The sequence below is a fragment of the Pavona decussata genome, unplaced genomic scaffold (genome assembly GCF_977016875.1).
Source record: "Pavona decussata unplaced genomic scaffold, jaPavDecu1.1 SCAFFOLD_225, whole genome shotgun sequence".
Classification (NCBI taxonomy): domain Eukaryota; kingdom Metazoa; phylum Cnidaria; class Anthozoa; order Scleractinia; family Agariciidae; genus Pavona; species Pavona decussata.
In genome coordinates, this window is record NW_028145630.1 from 943969 (window position 1) to 967363 (window position 23395).

Consider the following 23395-nt stretch of genomic DNA (forward strand, 5'->3'; position numbering starts at 1 on the left):
GGGTGTATGAGCCCACTTTCAAAATATTCGCAAAATTCATACCTGATTCAACAATGACTCCTGCAACGGAGACGTCAAGAACCTAAATCCTCGGTTTTTCAAAACCTAAATTTTTTTCCTCGGTTTTCAAAACCTAAATTATCCTCGGTTCTGTTTTAGTCACTTTATAACATCTGAAATAAACTTTTCGAGTAAACTTTACTTCAAATGTTTGTAATTTATTCACGCAAGTTCACTGAAAAATTTCAGAAATGACTATGTGTTTCACTGAAAAATTTCACAATTGTGAAGCAAAATTGTGACGATTGTGATTGGCTGAGATAATCATACGACTGTCATATGACTTGTAAACAATAACAATCTGATGACTCATTTCATAGGGAAAGTCCCTTATGTATGACATCATGAAGTACACGATGACACAACCCAAAGGGGACTGGACACTAGTCTTTTATTTAATATGTCCGCCATTTTTGTAAAGAGTTTGTGTTGGTATATTATCGTTCCTGTTTTGGGATTTTTTGGACATTTATTTCTCCACTTTCATCGTTCTGATGTTTGTAGACGCTTTTTGAGGTAAGAATATCATTTATCTTGCACACAATAATCGATTTTTTTATTGAATCGACTCGCTATCGAATACTCGTGAAACCGTGACTGTATGATAGAATGAGCTTATTTATTTTTACACATCGACTAAATCCTCGGCACCTAAATTTTTCTCGGTTCCTAAATTCAGCAACCTAAATTTTCCTCTCTTTTTAAAAACCGGTTTAAACCGGTTATTCAATTTTATCTAATCTAATTTATATGAACAACCAATTTGATCATAATGATAAAATATATTTTATTCATCCAACATTTGAGAATTACGGAGCCTCAGATGATGGTTACATAATCAATCGAAAAAGATTGGAACCTAGAAAAGGATATTTGTCTGAGAACGGCTATTATATAATTTCTCCGGGACGTAACAATACATGCCCCGCTCATCGATTCGTCTATGAGGCCGTAAATCAGACACATATTCCGTCTAAAATACAGGTAAATCACATTGATTCCAATCGCCAGAACAATTCAATTGAAAATTTGCAATTGGTGACAGCCTCTTAAAATATGAAACACATGCATAAAGCCAGACAAGAATATTTTCACAAATCTTACACAGAAAATGAGTTACAAATTATTGATCAGCTTATGGATTCACCTATTGAAGACAATGATTGCGAATTTACTAAAACGGAAACCAAAGTGATAAATAAAATGTATTACAGAATGTGTCATGATTTGGATTAAAATTATCTAATTAAACAATATATGACTAACAAATATCAACCATTCTCTTGGCAAGAATTATTGGAAAAACATATTTTGGAATCCAAAGCAAATGATGAAGACATTCATTGGATTATTGCAAAGAAAGACAATATTGATATCTATACATTTATCAATAATATGGCAAAGAATGAAAATGTAGTGATTACTTCAGGACGTGGATTGAAAATTAAATACGACGTTGATTCATTCATTTATTATTCTTCATTTGACCCCAAAATTATCCTTATTGATGCCACTAGATTTAGTTTTTTGAACATTAATTACAAAGCAATTGCTGAATTGAAAAAAGGTTGTTTTGGAGTTTGGAAAAGTACATACCGGAAAATAATAATGGATCATCCACCGCATATTGTTGTTTTTGCCAGAAATAAACCCAAATCTGGATGTTTATCTGAATTTAATATACTGGTTAACCATTTAAAATAATTGATGCAATACGTTATATGTTACAATTTTTGATGAGTGTTTTGGAGGTTGTTTGTGGGTAAATCAATTAATGTTTTAACAACATTTGATATAAAATTTTTGTTTCATACAAACTTTGTATTTTATTTTTACTAAAGACACTTAAAGATAACACGCGTTATATAAGAATTATAGAGGATGAGTGAGAGAAGAAAATCTGTTGAAAAAAATGGCAAGAAATTTTATCTTCATTTTTTGTATAATAATTATGGTTCTACAAAAAATGGTGAAATAATGAATTTTAAAACTAATAAAATGTTAATGGGATCCAAAAATAAAGATGGTACACGAAGAATTACTTTGAGCCAATCACCAATTCCAACATAAAATATGAAATTAAATAGATTCATTTATGAATGTTTTTATGGAAAATTACCTGATAATGTTATCGTTTCTTATAAGAACGGAAACAAAGATGATAATAGACTTGTTAACTTACAAATGGAATCTTCTTTGAAGACTGTCAAAAAACTGACAAAAAATATTGATTCAAATATTGATTATGATGCTGAACTTTCAGATAAGGATAAGATAGCTATTGACAAAGCATACGCAAAAATGATTAAAAAAATGAAATCAAAAAATATGGATTCATTATATTCCATTAATTAAATTATTTATTGGATTTTATGTTTGTAGTTAGTGACCTGTGTATACTCAATGAGTGTATACAGGCCATGTTGCCACAAAAAATAAACAAGAAAACGTACCCGTCAGATGTACAACCGATATCTGGCATGAATGTTGTTGACAGTCGACATTCACTACCAAATCTGTCAAACGCACCCAATAAAAATAATATGTTGTATTATTATAATATGAATAAATCTAATCTATCCAAATTAACGAAAAATCAGTTAATTGAATTATTAATCGCTAAACAAAAACCGGTTCCAATGCCGAGAACCAAGAAAGTTACTCCAATTCCTTTTCCACGAAAATCTGTCAAACAAATGGTAAAAGATTATGAGAATACAATCATCAAGCCGCCAATGCAATTCAGAGATCGACCAATTGTTCAACCAAGAAACAACATTATTCCTCCTCCAAAACAATTTGCTGATACACCAGTCCCGAAGCCAAGGATGAAGAAAATGGCTCCAGTTCCAACACAAAGAACCCAAATCACAGAAGTTGCAAGAGCATTCAAGGGATATACAAAATCTTATGAAGTTGGAATTAAAAATGAAACAGATCCTTTGATTCAAATGAGTTCAACCAGATTAGCGATAGCTCATTTTATGAAACAATTATTAACTCAAATGAAAGGAATTAAATTTATTGAAACTTTGGCAATTTATTTTGAACAACAAAAAGGAAACCAAACTGTCTCCAGAATTGGATATTTTAATAGTAAACCAAAAACAATAACTAATGCCAATGATTTTCAAGAATCTTTGGATGTTAATGTTGAACAAATTATGAATGATATTCACAAATGGATTAGTGAAGGTTCAGCTTGGACAATTAAATCAATCAATGGACATAACATTAATATTATCAAATATGAACCACTTACTGGAAGTTCATACATTGAACTACCAACTGAATTACAAAATAGTAAACATGGATTGATTAATCTAAAGAATAAAGACAATGAATGCTTTCGTTGGTGTCACGTTAGACATTTGAATCCACGAGAAAATAATCCACAACGAATCAAAAAAACTGACAAAGCATTTATGCCACAATTGAATTATGATAACATTGAATTTCCAGTTTCCATCAAACAATATAACAAAGTTGAAATCCAAAACAATATTAACATCAATGTATTCGGATTTGAGAACAAACAAGCTTATCCAATTTATGTTTCCAAAGAAAAGTTTGATGATGTATTGAATTTGCTGTTAATCTCAGATGATGAAAATAAACATTACTGTCTTATCAAAGATTTTAATCGATTTATGCACCACAAAACCAAATCACATCAAAGAAAACATTTTTGTATGCATTGTTTGCAATGTTTTTCATCAGAACGAGTTTTAACCAAGCATAAGGAAGTATGCATGGAAATCAATGGTGAACAATCAATCAAAATGCCACCAATTGGTTCCAAAATAAAATTTACAAATTATAATAAACAAATGCAAGCGCCATTCGTGATATACGCAGATTTTGAAGCAATCACTGAACCAATTCATGGTTGTAATCAATCTAACCAACAATCTTTTACTGAAGCTTATCAAAAACACACTGATTGCGGTTATGGATATAAAGTTGTTTGCTGCTATGATGACAAATATTCCAAACCAATAAAATATTATCGTGGAGAAAAAGCTGTTTACAAATTTATGCAAGCAATGCTTGATGAAGTCAAATATTGCAGACAAACTATTAAATACAAATTCAATAAACCATTAGTTATGTCTCCAGAAGATGAAGACAAATTCCAAAAAGCAACATCTTGTCATATTTGTGGTAAAAAATACAAGAAAACAGATAAACGTGTCAGAGATCATTGTCATATTAATGGCGAATTCCGTGGCTCAGCCCATAATCAATGTAACAGGGATTTTACAATAACTAACAAAATCCCTGTAATATTTCATAATTTGAAAGGATATGATAGTCATTTTATAATGCAAGAAATTGGTAAAATTATTGAGACCAATACTTATGTGGATAGAAAAGGTGAAACCAGACAACACAAAATTAATGTAATCCCAAATAATATGGAGAAATACATGGCCTTCATGTTGGGTTATAATTTGGTATTTATCGACAGTCTTCAGTTTATGAATCAATCATTGGCAAATCTTGCAAAAAATCTACCAGAAGATGCATACAAATATACCAATGAAGTCTTCAAAGGTGAAAAACTGCAATTAATGAAACAAAAAGGAGTTTATCCGTATGATTATATGAGTAATTTTGATAAATTCAGTGATACTCAATTACCAACCAAAGATGAATTTTACAGTCAAATGAATAATACTAATATCACTGATGAAGAATACAGTCATGCACAAAATGTTTGGAATACTTTTAATTTGAAAACCATGGGTGAATACCATGATTTATATCTCAAATCTGATGTATTATTGCTGGCTGATGTATTTGAAAATTTCAGGAAAACATGTTTGGAATATTATAGATTGGATCCATGTCATTATTTTACATCTCCAGGATTATCTTGGGATGCAATGTTGAAAATGACTGAAGTCCAACTTGAATTAATCACGGATATTGATATGTATCAATTCGTTGAAAAAGGCATGCGTGGAGGAATCAGTTACATAGCCAATAGATACGGCAAAGCTAACAACAAATACATGCAAAATTGGAATCCAAATGAACCCAGTAAACATATCATGTATTTGGATGCCAACAATCTATATGGATGGGCTATGAGTCAATATCCTCCAACTGGGAATTTTAAATGGTTGAATAAACAACAAATAAAAAATATTAATTGGAAAACAGTTGACGCAGAAAACAAAACTGGATATTTATTGGAAGTTGATTTGGAATATCCTCGTGAATTACATGACCTGCATAATGATTATCCATGCGGTGCTGAACAAATCAAAGTGACACAAGATATGCTGTCAGATTATTGTCAAAGAATTGCAGAAAAATTTGGAATCAAAAGTGGACAAGTCAATAAATTGATTCCAACATTGGCAAACAAATCAAAATATGTATTGCATTATCGTAATCTGCAATTATATCGTGAATTGGGTTTGAAATTGAAGAAAATATATCGTGTTCTATCATTTGACCAATCACCCTGGTTGAAGACATACATTGATTTCAATACACGACAAAGAACTAATGCAAAGAATGCTTTTGAAAAAGATTTCTTCAAATTGATGAACAATAGTGTCTTCGGTAAAACAATGGAGAATATCAGAAAACGAGAAGACATTAAACTGGTGACTAATGAAAAACAATTGTTGAAACTGACTTCCAAACCAACATTCATCAATAGCAAGATTTTCAATGAAAACCTTGTTGCAGTCCATAAAATAAAGGAATCGTTGACTCTCAATCGACCAGCATACGTTGGTATGTGTATCCTTGATTTGAGTAAAACACTCATGTATGACTTCCATTACAATTTTGTTAAAAACAAATATGGTAACAAAGCCAAATTATTGTTCACGGATACTGATAGTTTGACGTATGAAATTGAAGCAGAAGATGTGTATCGAGATTTTTGGAATCACAAAGATATGTTTGACAACAGTGATTATCCATCAAATCATCAATATTTTGATGCAACAAACAAGAAAGTTATTGGAAAATTCAAAGATGAAGCCGCTGGTGTACCCATTACTGAATTTGTGGGATTGAGATCCAAGATGTATTCTTACATCAAAGATAACAACAATGGTGGAAAAACAGCCAAAGGTATCAAAAAGAATGTGATCAAAAATGATATTCAACATTCTGATTACAAAGATGTGTTGTTCAATGAGAAACAATTATTTCACCAAATGAAAACAATCCGCAGCAACAATCATCAACTTGGTAGTTACACAATCAACAAGACATCGTTGTCATGTTTTGATGATAAACGATATTTGCATCCAGATGGAATACACTCATTGGCCTATGGTCATTATGCTATCCAATGATAGTATCAACTTGTGATCAAAACATTGCAGCAAAAAATTGTGTTAATCTTTTTGGCAATCATTTAATTTCGATATTTTTATTTCGAGACTTTTATTCATATTTTGTGGTACATATTTGATTTCGAGACTTTGTATCATTCTTTTTGATTTCAATATTTTTGAAAACATTTTTGTGTAATTATATTATATACTATATTTATACAAAAATCAAAACAAATTTGAATAATACAAAAGATGTTTCTCCGCAGGTGGAATCATCTCTGTGCCAATTCCTGCATTGCAAAGATGAATGTGAATTTTGTGGAAATCATGATGAATCCAAAGTTGAAACACAACAATCAATGCCTGAATGTTGTGAATCACAGAATTTGAGAAACATGGAATGTCAAATAACGTGTGTTGCTTGTGGACAGGTTGTTGGTGAAGATTTCAAAACAGAATACATCAATTTTCATGCCAATTTGTTCAAAATATACAAGAAAACAGTGTATAATAGAAAATACCATTTGTCGCATACACTAGATAAAATTATTTTGAAAACCAAAGTTGAAATCAGTTGTTCAACCAATTTCAAAATTCATAAAATATTCGTTGAAATAAACAAAATACTGCCACAAATCAATGGTAAAAGAAAGAGAATAATCAGTTTAAAATATCTTTTGCATAGAATATTGCAATTTATGAAAATTGATTCTTCCCAAATTGAGTTGACAAAATCCAAAAAAACAATGAAATTATACAATGTTTATTGGGATAAAATTATGAATATTATTGGCCCCCAAATCATGCACATTATTAATCAAACATAAGTGAATATCTGATATTTTTTATCATATTTGTCACCCCATTTATCGACAATCGGCGAATTATCCAAAATGAAATCATCATTTTGAGTAAGCTTGTTTGTCAAATCATCTCTATCAAAATGTCCATTTCTCATTATTTCTTTTATTTCATTTAATAAATGTCGGTAAGTTTGAAAAGCATATTGGCATTGATAAAGTTTGATTTCAACTTTTTTATGCTTCATATAAACTTGAATTATGACAGACACCGATGATATTGCCAATAATGAAGCTCCACTGGTTGCAACCGATGATGCAATACCACCAGTTGCAAATACAATGGATGAAATATTACCAGCGAATTCCCATTTTTTGAATCTTTTGTATGCACTTTTGTACATCCACATCTTTTTGTGATATGACATGTAATAAGCTTTCAATTCATCAATTTCTTCTGTTGATAATCGATTTGAAATATGATTGAAATCAATTATTAATTTCTTCTTTTGCATATATTATATGGTTATCTTATTTTTGATGCAATAATAGAGACCAGTTATTTGACCCAAAAACATGCATTTTTTCATCCAAGGATATGTTTTTTTCTCATTAATGGTGTACATGTATCCTTTGTCATGATGATATTTGTTGTAAAATTGGCCATAAGCATCATGTAGTATTCCATGAGACCTGATATATGGTTGCCAACCAAATAATTTATGGAGAATAGCTGTTAACCATCCATCTCCAGGTCCAATTAATCCGATTCCATCATGAATTAACTCTTTGTAAACTTCATCAGGTAAACCTGTGTTGTAATATTTTTCATGCAAATATGTGAATATTACGATACTTTTTATCTTGCATTCCTGTCTGGGCAATATTGGAAGACTCAATTTACGGTGAAAATCTATCATCGATGTACGAATGTGTTCTTGCAATTCTGACAATTCTTTCATTATACAATTTGATTACAATATTTTTATTTAGTTATTTTATAAAATAAAGTAACGGAGTCCACGACCTAGTGGTTATTATCAGGTAATTGTATCCTAATATATTCAACAAAATACTTCATTGTCCAATCAGATGGATGATTGTTGAAGTAGCAATAATAGTTTTCAAATGACACATCAAAGAAGAATTCCAATTGATCAAATGATGATGACACCAAATCGGATTTGGAATGATGATATCTGTCATTTCTCCTGATATATGTGTTTGTCACAATAATCTCTTGCAATGTATTGATTCCTTTAATGTCATCTTTACTCAATAATTTTATCCATTTGTAATTTGTTTTTGGTATTGTACCACTTTTTCTTCCTATTCTCATTGCAACTTGATTGTTGAGAAACTTTACAGCTTCCTGAGCTTGTTGAGCTTTAAACTGAGCCAGAGCTTGTTGTATTTTTGTTTCAACATATGGTTTGATGATGTCTTCATTGTTGTTAATTAATTGTTGGAGTGAAATTGCATGATTTGAATTAACTCCATCTTTGATTACCAAATGTCTGTTTTCTGTATCCAAATGTCCATCATCATTTACATGAATGGATTCTCTGTAATTGAATCCATCTGGTAAGTTGTCATAAGTTACTGTGTATTCTATTTTATCTCCATTTTCATCAAGAATATGGTTTCCATTTTCATCTTCAATGTATGGCATTATATTAATAGTGTTGATAAATAAATTTCAAAAGTTCCTATGACTTGTCGGTTTACAATTGGATTACCAAACCCTGGATGTCTTTTAGCAATACTTATTTGATTTATCATTGGTTTGAATGTTATATCTGTAGTTACAAAATTTCTCCCAATTTTCATATTAAATGGTATTAATTGAGAAAATAAAGTTCTACTGTTTGCAATGGCAACAAAAGAAACTTGGTATTGATTTTTTTGTATTAATTACAATATTTTTTATTTTAACCGGGCCTAATGTTCCAAATTTGAAACCATGAACATTTTCAAAAACTCCATTTTTTATGTTGCCGTTAACAACACTTGAAGTTTCAATATTTGACAACCAACTTTTATCGTCAGCATGATATCTTTCAAAATAATTAGAGTATAATACTTTCAATTCAAAAGTTCCATTAACAGCAGTTCCTGCTCCAATATTATCCAATATTGATATTGAATCAATACTGACAAATTTTGTTGATTTGGGCAAATCAAATGTATTGCTTCCACTTATTATGTTCCCGATTCTGTGGTATGTGTCAGTGTTGGTTGTTTCACCTTGTTTTTTCCCATTTATCAAAATTTGTGCAATTGCAACTTGTTGATTGCTTTGGAAAACAATGGAGTATAGATTGAAAAAGTTATTTCCATCAGCAGCGATTTGAAAATTATTTGTTGGATTTTTTCTTTGGAAAACACCACTGGCAATAGTTCCAGTGTATTTCGTTTTGAATAAGTTGGTAAAATAACCCAAATTCATTGCTTCAGAATCATATAACGGATTTATTAAACCAGAAATAATCTTATTTTTCATATCCAAATTGACTTTCATCTCCATATCTCCATTTTTATATTCAAACATTACATTGTCCAAGCCATCATACACTCCTGGATAAACGCTATCTGACCAATCTTTGACACCATAAACAACCAGATGACATTGTACTGGAGTCGCTGTAGCTGTTCCATGCATCGTCAAATAGATGTAATTTGGAGTTTGTTTGCTGTTGTTATTGAATTGAACCAATAGCTTGCTATAAGCAGTGAAATCACGCTGTACAGCTTTGTGGATGTATGCTTCAGATGCAGTACATGATAATTGAATATTAGTCATTTCTGGTGGGTAGAATTCAAACACAGTTGTGTATGTTCCAATAGCAAGAGTATAAATATTGAAACCTATCCTTGATCTGAAATCATTACTTCCACTGTCTTTAATCAATGTGATATCATAAGCTTTTTTATTCTGATGTGGGGATTGATTGAAAGCAGCTATTCCATACACTGTGATATTGTATTCTGAACTGCTTTCATCGGTATCTGTAAGATATTTGAATTCATTTGTTTTATGGCTGCTGACAAGATGACTTTGCTCCAATTTGTCATCAAAATATTTTTTGGTAGTAGCATCATTATCATCAGTTGGTTGAGCCATATCTTTGATTTGTTTATTATTCATATCAAGGTTTCCAGTCATTGCAACACTTCCATCTTTTTTCAAATATACACTCAAATCACTTCCAACAGATGGTATTTTAGCTATTTCTGTATCAACATATGCTTTAGTGGAAGCATCATTGGGATCGGAAGGATTTCCAAGAATCATTATTTTATGACCTCTCATATCTAAATCACCACCAATAGCATTGGGTGTTAACCTGTTGAGAAAGTTATGATCAACGTAGTGTTTATTAACAGCATCGTTATCATCAGTTGGTTGAGCCATATCTTTGATTTTATGATTGTCCATATCGAGGTCACTATTGGAGACTTTTTGTAAATATTTAGTATCACAGAAACCTAAATTAACAACATCATATGTATTTTGTATATTGGCTCCAAGATTAGTAATTTGTTGATTACCCATATCCAGATTTCCAGTCATTTCAACAGTGCCATCTTTTTTCAAATATGTAGACAAATCAGGTGATGGTATTTTTTTAATCTCAGCATCGACATATTTTTTATTCGCCGCTTGATCGTTATTATCGGGTTTTAAAACACTAATATCAAAAAATGTTTTCCGTCCAGTAATATGTTGTTCTGTTGATGTAACCATTATTTCACTTTTAGCTCGTCCACCATGGCCATCAAAGTTTTTCAAATCTGGTATATTAAGATGAATGTTTTCATAAGACTGATGCTCAGTCAATAATCGAACATCATTGGAGCTACCAGCCCCGTCTGGCGTGTCTTGCAAATAGATACTATTGGTATGAACACTTCCACTGTTGCTGTAAATTACTGCTTTATTAGCTTGTACATTACCAGGAGCATTATCCAGCAATTGTATTTGGCTCTTTGTGACAACATCATTGGGATCAGCTCCTTGTTTAACATTAACAAGTTTTTTGTTTTGTATATCATAATTGCCATTTTGGGTTAATTTAAACCCTATTCCTTGAGGCCCAGCGGCTCCTTGAAGAGGAACCGTTGTGAAAGAAGACGATGAACTATGTTCGTTGAATATTCCCATTTATATCATTTGGTTATATTGTTCCATAAAAATTCCTGTTAATTCTCTTCATGGGCTTATCAACATATAGAAATGAAAATGGCTCTTTGGTTGCTTTGATGTATTTATCCTTGTCGACACCCAACTCACGGGATATCAAACCTCTTTCATTGCTGCTAGGAAAGTCATAGACACAGAAATGAGAGCAATTGAGTCGAATATCTTTTGGTGTTTTGTAGAACGATTGGCTCAGATAAATAACAGAGCAGTTTTTGTGTCTGCCACGAATGAAATAATCAATCAATGGTTTCTGGTTTTTTTCACAAATAAAGTCATCAAATATTACTATCTTCTGGGCATCATCATCCTTCAATTCCTCTACTGGAATTATATCATCATTGCTACAAACAAGGACATTATACCCGACACTATTTGATATATCAGTCAATGTTTGTAGCATATCCTTGTATTTTTGTTGCTCCAAATTTTTGGCAAACAAATGTATTCTATCATAATACAAAAGTGGTTTCATCAGCATATGGTACAATAACTTTGTCTTTCCAGATCCTGAAATACCACATATTAACATCCGAAACGTGTCACTTGGCATGTAACCATACAATCTTTTGAAATTAGTGTTTTTATCATGTCTGTCATAATTTGGGATTTCCATGTATATCAATACATTAGATAAGCTAATATAAGTTAATAATATAATGGATCTACAAAGATTAAAACAACTATCTGAGGCCAAGATTAAGGCTGGAACAATAACCAAACAAGTTAGAGATACATTGAAGGAATACAAGCATGATAAACAAGATTTACAACAAGGTTTATCAGAAACTTTCAAACCAATTATTAAAGCTCAAGAGGAAACAAAACAAACAATTGATGAAAAACAAGACAAACTGATTGAACAATTGGAGAAAAACCAAAAAGCGTTGACTTCAGGTTTGGAAGACATTGCTATGTTAACTTATCAACCAGAAACAAAACCACAATTACCAGAATCAAAGCTACCAATTGGCTATCAACCAGCAATGTCAAATTTGGATGCTGGTTTTGATGATGATGAGTTTCAAAAATTGATTCAATACGATCTTGCACCTCCGAGTTCTGTTCTCCAAGCTTCTATGCAAGGAGATATTGACATCAAGGATTACGATGCTAATATTGGCAAGATGTTGAAAAAACTTGGAATAAAGAAGGGCCCCTTATCCAAGGGGCAAGGAAAGACCAAGAATAAAGACAAAATTGATAAAATAGATGAAGATATAAAATTATTGCAAAAATACAGAGGGCGCATTAAAATAATCCCAGAAAGAATGAAAACCATCAAAAAAGGTTCTGGTTATACTCAACCAAAGAGAAATGCATACAAAATATCATCTTCTGGGAAATATGGTGGACTGATGATTGATATTCCAAAATTAATGGGACAACTCAGACTTGTGGCAACAAAAGATAAACGCAAAGTTATGGACAAAAAGGTTGATTTTGATACAATCGATTTATTGACCAAGAGATTTAATTCAAAGAAGAAATACAGCGATATTGCCAAAATGGTATTTGATGAATTGAACCAACTCAGTGAGATTCCAATCCATAAATCCAGCAAAAAATTCAAGAAATTGGGCTCTGGTGTTGTTTATTTCAATGATCCTAATGATTTGATTAACAGAATGGAATTGCTTGGTGGATCCATTTTGGCTGGCAATAATGGAGTCAAAGAGGAATTTTCACAAATAGCCCATAAATTGAATCAACTTGGCTTAATAAACAACAAACAACTCATTGATTTATTGCAACAATATATAATCAAATAATATATGCAAGAAAGGGCGATACATATTTCATCTGTTAACCGACAAAAAAATAGGTCGAAGTCGGCCTGAAGACTTTATTATCAAATTTGATCCACCATTGAAGCTTGACACAACAATGAGACATGAGCTAGCTGTTGATCGAGTTTCAATGACATACTCGTGGCATAATGTCAATGCAGGATACAACAATAATACAATAAAATACAGCCCAGATAATGGTACAAAATGGAAAACAATCACATTTGTTGATGGAATGTATTCATATGATGATCTTGATGATTATATCACTCAATCAATAATTCAAAATGAAGATAAACCATCTTCCAGCAAGGGCATCAATCTATATTTTGTGCTTTCATCATATAGAGTTGTCATTGAGCTGGACAACCAATGGAAGCTTGATATTAGAAACTCTGATTTTGGAGCGCTTATTGGATTTGAACCAAAGTTAATTAACCAAACTGAACATGGGACAAAATTGCCAAATATTACCAATGATATTGACGTTTTGAACATTAATTGTGATATAATAACTGATAGCCTCAGTGATGGACGATTCACAAATACACTGATAATGATACCCACTGACAATTTAACAAGGAGTTATCCCTTCACTTTTGAGCCAAAAAGAGCATTATTCAGCCCAGTTTCCAAGTCAATTATTTCAGAAATGGGGATAACAATAGCTGACGCTTTGGGTCGGCCAATTGACTTGAATGGCATTGACTGGTTCATGAGCTTGATTCTCAGGTCTAGTTTAATATAATATATCAATATATGGTACGACAAAGTGAATTTAAGCCACGTTTTGACCCAGAATTGGGTCGTTATGCGATGAAACATATCCATGGTGAAGGAATTATGGATGTTTTCAGATCAGTTGGATCAAAACTTTTCGGAAAAACAGCAAAAGAATTAGCTAAAAAAGGAGCCAAAACTGCAGCTGAAAAAGCAGTCACCAAAACTGGTGAGTTTGCTGGTAATAAAGCAGGTGATAAAATAATTCAATTATTGAGCAAAAAACAACCTTCCAAAACAAAATCAGTGACAATGAGCCAACCAAAAATGGAGCAGCCACTGACTGATTTTCAAATAGCTGAGAGAGTCAATCAGATGATATCCGGTGGAAAACTCAAAAGAAGGAGAAAATGAAAATAATGTAACATATCTGTATAAATGAAATCATTCAGAAATCCAAAATACATTGAGAGATACGAAGATGTCTTCTTCCAATTGGAGACACCATTGAATACTGGTAATCCAGGGAATAATAGGTCACAAAAGAAAGATGGTTATCGTTTTGCTGTTGACAACACAGGAGAAGTAACACCATTTGATTGGTATAATGCAAGAATATCAGTTGGTTTTAAAGTCCAAACAATGCAGAATGCAAATCTTGCAGATGAAGACCATAATGGTATTGTTAATGGTTCACACAGTCTTATACATGATTTCGATGTAAGATTGAATGGTAAAATGGTATATGATTGTAATGATGCAAATCATTGTGTAAATATCAAGAATCTATTGGAATATAGTCCAGGATATGCTCAATCAACTGCAACAAATGAGTTTTTCTATCTGGATACAAACCGAAGTGCTGAAGAGAGACCTGCACAAGCTTTGTTCAACAAAGGATTTGCTGCAAGAAAAGCACTTTTGGGTCTATCAGTGTTTGTCAATACAGAAATACCATTGAATCGATACTCATTCTTTGAAGCATTGATGGATGAGTTATTACCATCAACAAGATTGGAATTAAATTTGCAGATTGAATCTGATACTATTCTAATATGGCAAGCTGGGGCTGATTGTCGTGTAATTATTACCAGAATGGAGCTTATTGTGCCACGAATCACTTTCAATTCAGAGGGACAATCACTGTATATGAGTCAGTTTTTGAAGCCACATAAATGGGTTTATTTGCGAGAAAATGTGGAAAGAAGCAACTCATCAACACAAAGAAGTGGTAATTTTCAGATAACAAGTGGTATTTCAAAGCCAAGACATGTGTTTGTTTTCATTATCAATGATGCAAATCTTGGAGCACAAACAGCAAATCCATTTTTGTACAATACATTTAGTGTATCAACAGATCCCAGAACATTGCTAAATTGTCATTTATCTGTGGCTAATGGCAATGAATATCCTGATGTACATTACACTCCAGAGGCTGATTTGACTCGAGTTTACAGAGATGTCCTCAAATATGTGCATGCAAATAATGAATACAGTCAGGGGACTTTGTTGAATATCAATAACTTCAAAACACTATTCCCATTCTTGTATTTCGATTTAACAAAACAAAAAATGGATATCAAAGATGGTACCACAAAGTTGACATTTCATTATGAATTATCTGGTACAAATGCAACTGCATATTCAGTTTATGCATTGACATTATACGAGCAAGAAGCTGAACTCATCCAGAAGGATGGCAAACTATTGTTTCGATAAATGGAATAAATTTTTAATGTAACGTTAGTTATATAAAAGATATGACAACTTATCATTCACATGGAGTAAACCTATCAATTGGGCAAAAAGATAAACTAGCAAAAGCATTAAAAAACAATTCAGCAATAACAATAAGATTATCAAATTCTGAATTAACTGGTCCGGATCAGCTGATGTTAACCAAAACACAAATAAATAGGTTGAAAAAGGCAATGCAAAACAAAACTGGAGCAGATATTAAAATAAGCAAAACACAGATACGAAAAGCTGTACAACAAGGAGGCAGTCTTTGGTCATCATTATTCAAAATTGGCACAAAATTACTACCAATGGCAGCAAAAGCAGTTGGACCATTAGCTACTGGAGCACTTTCTGGACTTGCAAATGTTGGAGTCAATAAAATATTTGGTAGAGGACAAGTTGGTGGTTTCCTCATTCCTCAAAATAAAATTGATCAATTAATAAAATACAAAGATTGGCTCACTGAAGCACAAAAGAAGCAAATTGTCAATGCAATACATATTGGTGGACAGATTGTAATTAAACCAACTAAGACACAATCAGGAGGTTTTTTGGGTACTTTACTGGCTTCAATTGGCATTCCAATGGTTTTGAATGCATTAATGGGTAAAGGGTTACGGGTGGATAGAAGTAGATCCAGAAGATCGGTCCCAGTTTTTGTTCCAAACACAACCAAAAAAGATGGTGGTTTGGTCCTACCAGTTAATTATAGGCCGCCTCCATTTTTCGGTACATGGGATCAATATGGTAAAGGTAAAAAAAAACCAAAAAAGGAAAAGGTCTGTTGTTAGGCAAAAACAGTCCATTCAAGGGGATTCCATTAATCGGAGACATTCTGTGAAATTCATAAATAAACCACTCAGTAACTTTGAACTCATTGATTGGGTCAAAAAACTCAAAATAAAACACTTCAGAGGCATTTACAGCAGAGATAATCTACCACAAAAGATGAAAAAAGATGAAGTTGGTATCATTAACCTGGATTCACAGATTGGACCAGGTACACATTGGGTTGCGTATCGAAACGGAGACAAATATGTAGAATATTTTGATAGTTTTGGGTTAATTATGCCAAAAGAAATTATGCAATTCATGTCAACAAGTGGCAAACGATTAATGTATTCAGGTGATGAAATCCAGGAAAGAGATTCAGTATTATGTGGCTATTGGTGTTTGTATTATTTATTTGAGAGACAAAAGGGTACAAGTATATTGAAAACAATCCACAATGCACATTTTGACATGAACAATCAAAGTGTCAATCATAATTTTATAATCCAATATTTAAAAAAAATTATCTAATTAATTTGTATAATGGTTGATATAAGATATTGTGAAGAGTGTGATGAATACACAGAATTTTCAGGAAAATGATGTTTATGGTGTACATTGGTAACAGATTCTGAGTAAGAGGATTATGAGACGGATTATGAGTCTGACTCTGATGATAATTAATCTAATATAGTGATATAAAATGGTCAAATCATATTGTGTTAAACAAAAGAAAGAAACTGAATGTGTTCAGCCTTCAGGTTACAAGCAAGCCAAAAATGGTCGGCTCATGTTCTTCTGTACATGTGCTGAATGTGGTATAACTAAAACCAAATTTGTTAAAAAACAGGGAAACTAAATAGCCCCCCGAACGGGGGGGGGGGGGCATAATGGATACTTTAGCATCAACTGGTACTGATATGTTAATTCAACATGGATTACCATGGTTGGGAAAGAAAGCAGTTGAAATGGGTCGATATTATGGGTCTGAAGCAACACCTTTTGTTCAAAAGACTGGATCAGAGATGTTTGATAAATTATCAACCAAAGTAAGGCCAAAAAGAAGGTACAAAACTGACCGAAAAGAACTTGATGGTGGTAATTTGAATACAATTTTGGAACAACTCGGTACACCAGGTAAGGTTGCGTCGAAGTCAATGGATGTTGTTGGAACATTAATTCCATCAACAAATGAAGTCTTTGATAGATACAAATCTTGAGACATTGCCAAAAGTGCTTTTAGCACAGATACTGGCATATTATCGAGTCAATTTTGGTCTGGCAAGGCTGGGAAAAAGACATTAGAAAAATACAAAGATTATCCTTGTGAAAGCATGGTCAAGATTGGAAGCAAATATCACAACACACCGAAATGCTCAAGTTATGATGCAATTGGTTGGCACCCACCAAATTGGGATGAGTATGAAAAGGGAATCAAAGGACGACCCAAAAGCGGTGGTTCAATTGATATACACAAAATGATTGGTAAGCTCCCAAAACCCAAAGCTGGTTGGGTATTACCTGGTCATAAATACACTAGTCCATACAATGATTTGGAGAATCAAGTAAAATATAACCCCAAAACAGGGCAAATATTGGAAATATACGATAAACCAACAGGCAAAACAGATGCAATAGCCATGCAACATGATGTTGATTATTCAGTCTGCAAAGATGACAAAAAATGTAAATTAAAAGCTGACAAAAAGATGGTAAAGTCATTGGATGCTGTTCCATATTCCGAACGACAATGGGGACATTGGTTGGCAAGAAATGCAATAAATACAAAACAGAAACTGGGTCTTGGGGTTCCAAAAAACGTCAAAAGCCGTCGGGTAAAGAGGAAAACTGGCAAGAAAAATTAGCTAATGAGCTGCATAAACCCATAAGACGTAACTTTACTCGGCGGCGTGTTATTGTAAATAATATTGATGAAATATGGGCTGCTGACCTTGTTGAAATGCAACAATTCAGTAAATGGAATAAAGGTAATAGGTATCTTCTCACGACTATAGATGTTTTCAGTAAATACGGTTGGATTGTTCCATTAAAAGATAAAAAAGGTGAGACTATAACTAAAGCATTTCAAAGCATATTCAAAGAGGGTCGAAAACCAAAGTATCTGTGGACTGATAAAGGCTCAGAGTTCTACAAAAAACATTTCAAAGACTTGCTCAATAAACATAACATTACACTGTATTCGACTGAAAATGAAGAGAAGTCATCAGTTGTTGAGCGCTGGAATCGAACGATTAAAAATAAAATGTGGAAACGATTCACTGCTCAAGGCAATACAATGTATCTGGATATATTGCCTAAAATATTGAAGCAGTATAATAACATCAAACACAGTTCAATAAAAATGACACCGACAGAAGCATCCAAGAAAAAGAATGAAGGGACTGTTTACTTCAATCTATTTGGCAATTTAACACAATCGTCATCCCAAGCAAAATTTCAAGTTGGTGAAAAGGTTAGAATATCAAAGTATAAAAGAAAGCTGTTTGATCGAGGTTATACAGAAAACTGGTCAGAAGAGGTCTTCATTATCGACAAAATACAATACACCAATCCGATCACATATAAACTGAAAGATCTCAATAATGAAGAGATACAAGGCAGCTTTTATGAACCAGAATTATTGAAAGCCAAACAGGAGATATTCAGAATCGATAAAGTCATCAGGAGAGATTACAAGAAGAAACAAGCTTTGGTAAAGTGGAAAGGATACAATGATGCCTTTAATTCTTGGATCCCAATCAAGGATTTAGTCGATGTGTAAAAATAAATAAGCTCATTCTATCATACAGTCACGGTTTCACGAGTATTCGATAGCGAGTCGATTCAATAAAAAAATCGATTGTTGTGTGCAAGATAAATGATATTCTTACCTCAAAAAGCGTCTACAAACATCAGAACGATGAAAGTGGAGAAATAAATGTCCAAAAAATCCCAAAACAGGAACGATAATATACCAACACAAACTCTTTACAAAAATGGCGGACATGTTAAATAAAAGACTAGTGTCCAGTCCCCTTTGGGTTGTGTCATCGTGTACTTGATGATGTCATACATAAGGGACTTTCCCTATGAAATGAGTCATCAGATTGTTATTGTTTACAAGTCATATGACAGTCGTATGATTATCTCAGCCAATCACAATCGTCACAATTTTGCTTCACAATTGTGAAATTTTTCAGTGAAACACATAGTCATTTGTGAAATTTTTCAGTGAACTTGCGTGAATAAATTACAAACATTTGAAGTAAAGTTTAATCGAAAAGTTTATTTCAGATGTTATAAAGTGACTAAAAGAGAACCGAGGATAATTTAGGTTTTGAAAACCGAGGAAAAAAATTTAGGCCGAGGATTTAGGTTCTTGACGTCTCCGTTGCAAGAGTCATTGTTGAATCAGGTATGAATTTTGCGAATATTTTGAAAGTGGGCTCATGCACCCAAATATCTAACTACTGTGCCCACACACGTAACCCTCGCACGCCATCAGTAAGGTGCACAACTCAGCTGAACAAATGAAAATTTCTATGAAAAGTTGTACATGCAATAAACCGGAAGTGGAAAGGCGGGGTAAAATCACACAGACCGGAGCTAATACCTAAGGAAACATTTGTTTTTATCGCAAAATTTGGCACGGTGACCTATCTTGATTTTTTTTGGATACATCCAACACCCATTAGCAACTTTAAATACTGTAGAAGCATTTGGGAGTATAATTTTCTGTAAGTAAAAATAAGATGCCTTTTTGATATAACATATAAGATCTACTGAATAACCTTTTGGTCACATTGGTACAAAAGTTAAAGAATTTAGGGGGCTTTCGAACAAAGCAATTACCGTGCCAGGTCACCAACTTAGTTTTTGAGATAATTTGCAAGAACTGAACTTTAGATGTCCTTCCTTTGTCCTTGGTACCCGCTACGACATCAGACCCAACCTTGAAGTATTCTCTAACTACAGGAAAATTCTTATGATCCTCCTTAAATCTTTTCACTTTTGAGATCTTTGGAACACAGTATTATTATAAAATGTTTCTGAACAATCACCCCAAGCTACGCTTCATTTACCTGCAGTAACAATACAATCATAAAGCACTTCTATAGAAAAATATCTTAACATTGCATGTAGGGTTTCTTCAGTTCTCTTTATCTGTTTCCTTACAGGGCCAAATGCTGCTCCAACTACTGTTGAGGGCCACAACACCAGCTCTACCAGTATTTTGGTTCAATGGGGAGAAGTTCCAGCAGCTGATCAAAATGGTATTATACTGAGTTACACTGTTACTTACAAGTCATTACCTAGTGGCAGTCCACAAACCGAGGTAGTGAATGTTCCAACAAGACAAGCAACATTGACAGGTCTGAATGAATACACCAACTACAGCATCACAGTGTTTGCCTCTACTGTAAAGGGAGATGGAAATGTTAGCAGTCCTATCATTGTCATCACAGATGAAGACAGTAAGTCTCCATGAGCTCTTTTATTTTTAATGCTATTTTAATAGAAATTTACGTGACATTAAATTACAGCTACGATATACATGCAGTACAGAAAGTACATCAAGAGTTCATAACATATCTACATGAATGTGTTTCTCTGTCTGCTTTTTAAAAAAACAATTCTTTTTCTTAAATGTTTCTTATTTCTCTCTTAAGTTTGTTGTTTTGCTTCGCTTTCTACAGAGCCAAATGCTCCTCCAGTCAATCTCCAGGGTCACAACACCAGCTCTACCAGTATTTTAGTTCAATGGGGAGAACTTCCAGCAGCTGATCAAAATGGTATTATACGAAGTTACACAGTTACTTTCAACGCTTTACCTAGTGGCAGTCGGAATACCGAGGTAGTGAATGCTCTGGCACAGCAAGCAACACTGACAGGTCTGCATGAATACACCAACTACAGCATCACAGTGTTTGCCTCTACTGCAAAGGGAGATGGAAATGCTAGCAATCCTATCATTGTCATCACAGATGAAGACAGTAAGTCCACTTGAGCTATTTTATTTGTAATGCTTTTATTGATAGGAATTTTATTAACATTAGGTTCTACTTTAATTTAATGATATACGTGTAATGCAGTTAGTACGTTACGATTATAAAGTTTCTTTCCTCTTTGTTCGTATATTTATTTTGCTTTCTTTTCATGCACAGGGCCAAGTGCTCCCCCAGACAATCTCCAGGGGCACAACAGCAGCTCCACCAGTATTGTGGTTCAATGGGGAGAAGTTCCATCAGCTGATCAAAATGGCATTATACTGCATTACACAGTTACTTACAAGGCGTTACCTAGCGGCAGTCCACAAACCGAGGTAATGAATGCTCCAACAAAGCAAGCAACATTGACAGGTCTGAATGAATACACCAACTACAGCATCACAGTGTTTGCTTCTACCGGAAAGGGAGATGGAAATGTTAGCAGTCCTATCATTGTCATCACAGATGAAGACAGTAAGTCTCCATGAGCTCTTTTATTTTTAATGCTATTTTAATAGAAATTTACGTGACATTAAATTACAGCTACGATATACATGCAGTACAGAAAGTACATTAAGAATTCATATCATATCTACATGAATGTGTTTCTCTGTCTGCTTTTTAAAAAAACAATTCTTTTTCTTAAATGTTTCTTATTTCTCTCTTATTTTTCGGTTGGCCTTTGTTCTTTTCGGTTGAATATATTCAACAGCCCCTGTCAATTACTAACTATCTGAAAAGCTGGGTGCGGCTTTGGTTGTAAAAGGGGAGGGCGGGGCTGAAAAAAATAGCTGATAACAACGGACGAGGGGGGGGGGGGAATATATATCCCCCCTCGCCATATACCGCTCGACGTATTCCCCTTAGTTAGTATTCTCAAAAAATTCAACGAGTTCTTAATCGTTTATTATTAAAGAAAAAATGAACAACATAACTTTTACTACTACTACTACTGCTACTACTACTTCTACTACTACTACTACTACTACTACTACTACTACTACTACTACTACTACTACTACTACTACTACTACTTCTACTAGTAATTCAACAAGATGCCCCTCTAATGGCATTTACACGGAATGCTTTATGTAGCCCCATTTATTCCCCATTGTATGCTTCGAGAATTTTTAAAAACTACCCTCCCTTCGCAATTGAAAAAACTGAATGGTTTTATTCAGAAAGACTGCGTGATATTTTATCGTTGTGTTACTGGGAATCATACCGGAAATAACTCTGGGATAACGTCATAACCCCCACTTGAACTGGTCTGGTTTCCTCCGCGTTGAATTATTTGACCTTATATGGAAAACGAATGCCCAAGGTGTCGCTAAGCTAATTGTTTTTTTTCGGCGGGAAGCGAAAGTTTCTTCGGAAATATGTAGAAAAAAAAGAAAAGAAAGAAATACCAAACAATGCCATCTCAATATAACAACAATAAAAGCCAAAAATTTCGGTATGACACTATTTAATGGTACGTATCTCTGAAGTTGCCTTTAAAATCTTTAAAATTGCAAGATTTTACGATTTTTAGATCACATAACAACAAAAATAACAACCGGTTACCTTTACAAATTTCAGGATGGCTTGCAAATCCTGGCGGTAAGAGGTTCAAGCCAATCGAAGAAATTTCTTAGGAAGAGCTTTATGCCTGCCTTTATGTTTTTACGCATTTACGAGGACTTCAAGAAAAGTTCATCTTTGAAATCCGTACGAGCGGCGGCGATAATGTTCGTTTCCATCGCCCGGCACCACTCAGCAAAACATTTGCACAAATGTGCACAGCTCTTACGCTTCTCAAATAATCTTGAAGTTTAAAAACTTGCACTGAATGCTTGTCTCAGTGAGGTTGTACCTCGTACACTTGGACTTGCCTGAAGTGTTTTAAATCGTCCGCGAGGAATTCAGTTCAGCATAAAAAAGCTGTCCTTGCCCTGATCTCTTCCTTCGCTCGGCACCATACAGTAGAACATTTGCTCAAATGTGCACAACTATTACGCTTCTCGATGAGCTGGAA

At 33.4% G+C, this 23395-nt stretch overlaps 1 protein-coding gene across 1 annotated transcript in view; it reads left to right on the forward strand.

The window, feature by feature from the left end:
• The window catches only part of LOC146458959 (protein sidekick-1-like), a gene marked incomplete at its 3' end in the record, with an annotated part of 92365 nt that extends 70513 nt beyond the window's left edge, over positions 1-21852 (forward strand). Inside the window, exons 19-21 of the mRNA XM_085090175.1 lie at positions 20569-20865; positions 21088-21384; positions 21556-21852. Of these exons, the coding sequence (XP_084946301.1) occupies positions 20569-20865; positions 21088-21384; positions 21556-21852 (891 nt within the window). The remainder of the gene's footprint in view (positions 1-20568; positions 20866-21087; positions 21385-21555) is intronic.
• Between the last annotated feature and the right edge of the window lie 1543 nt (positions 21853-23395).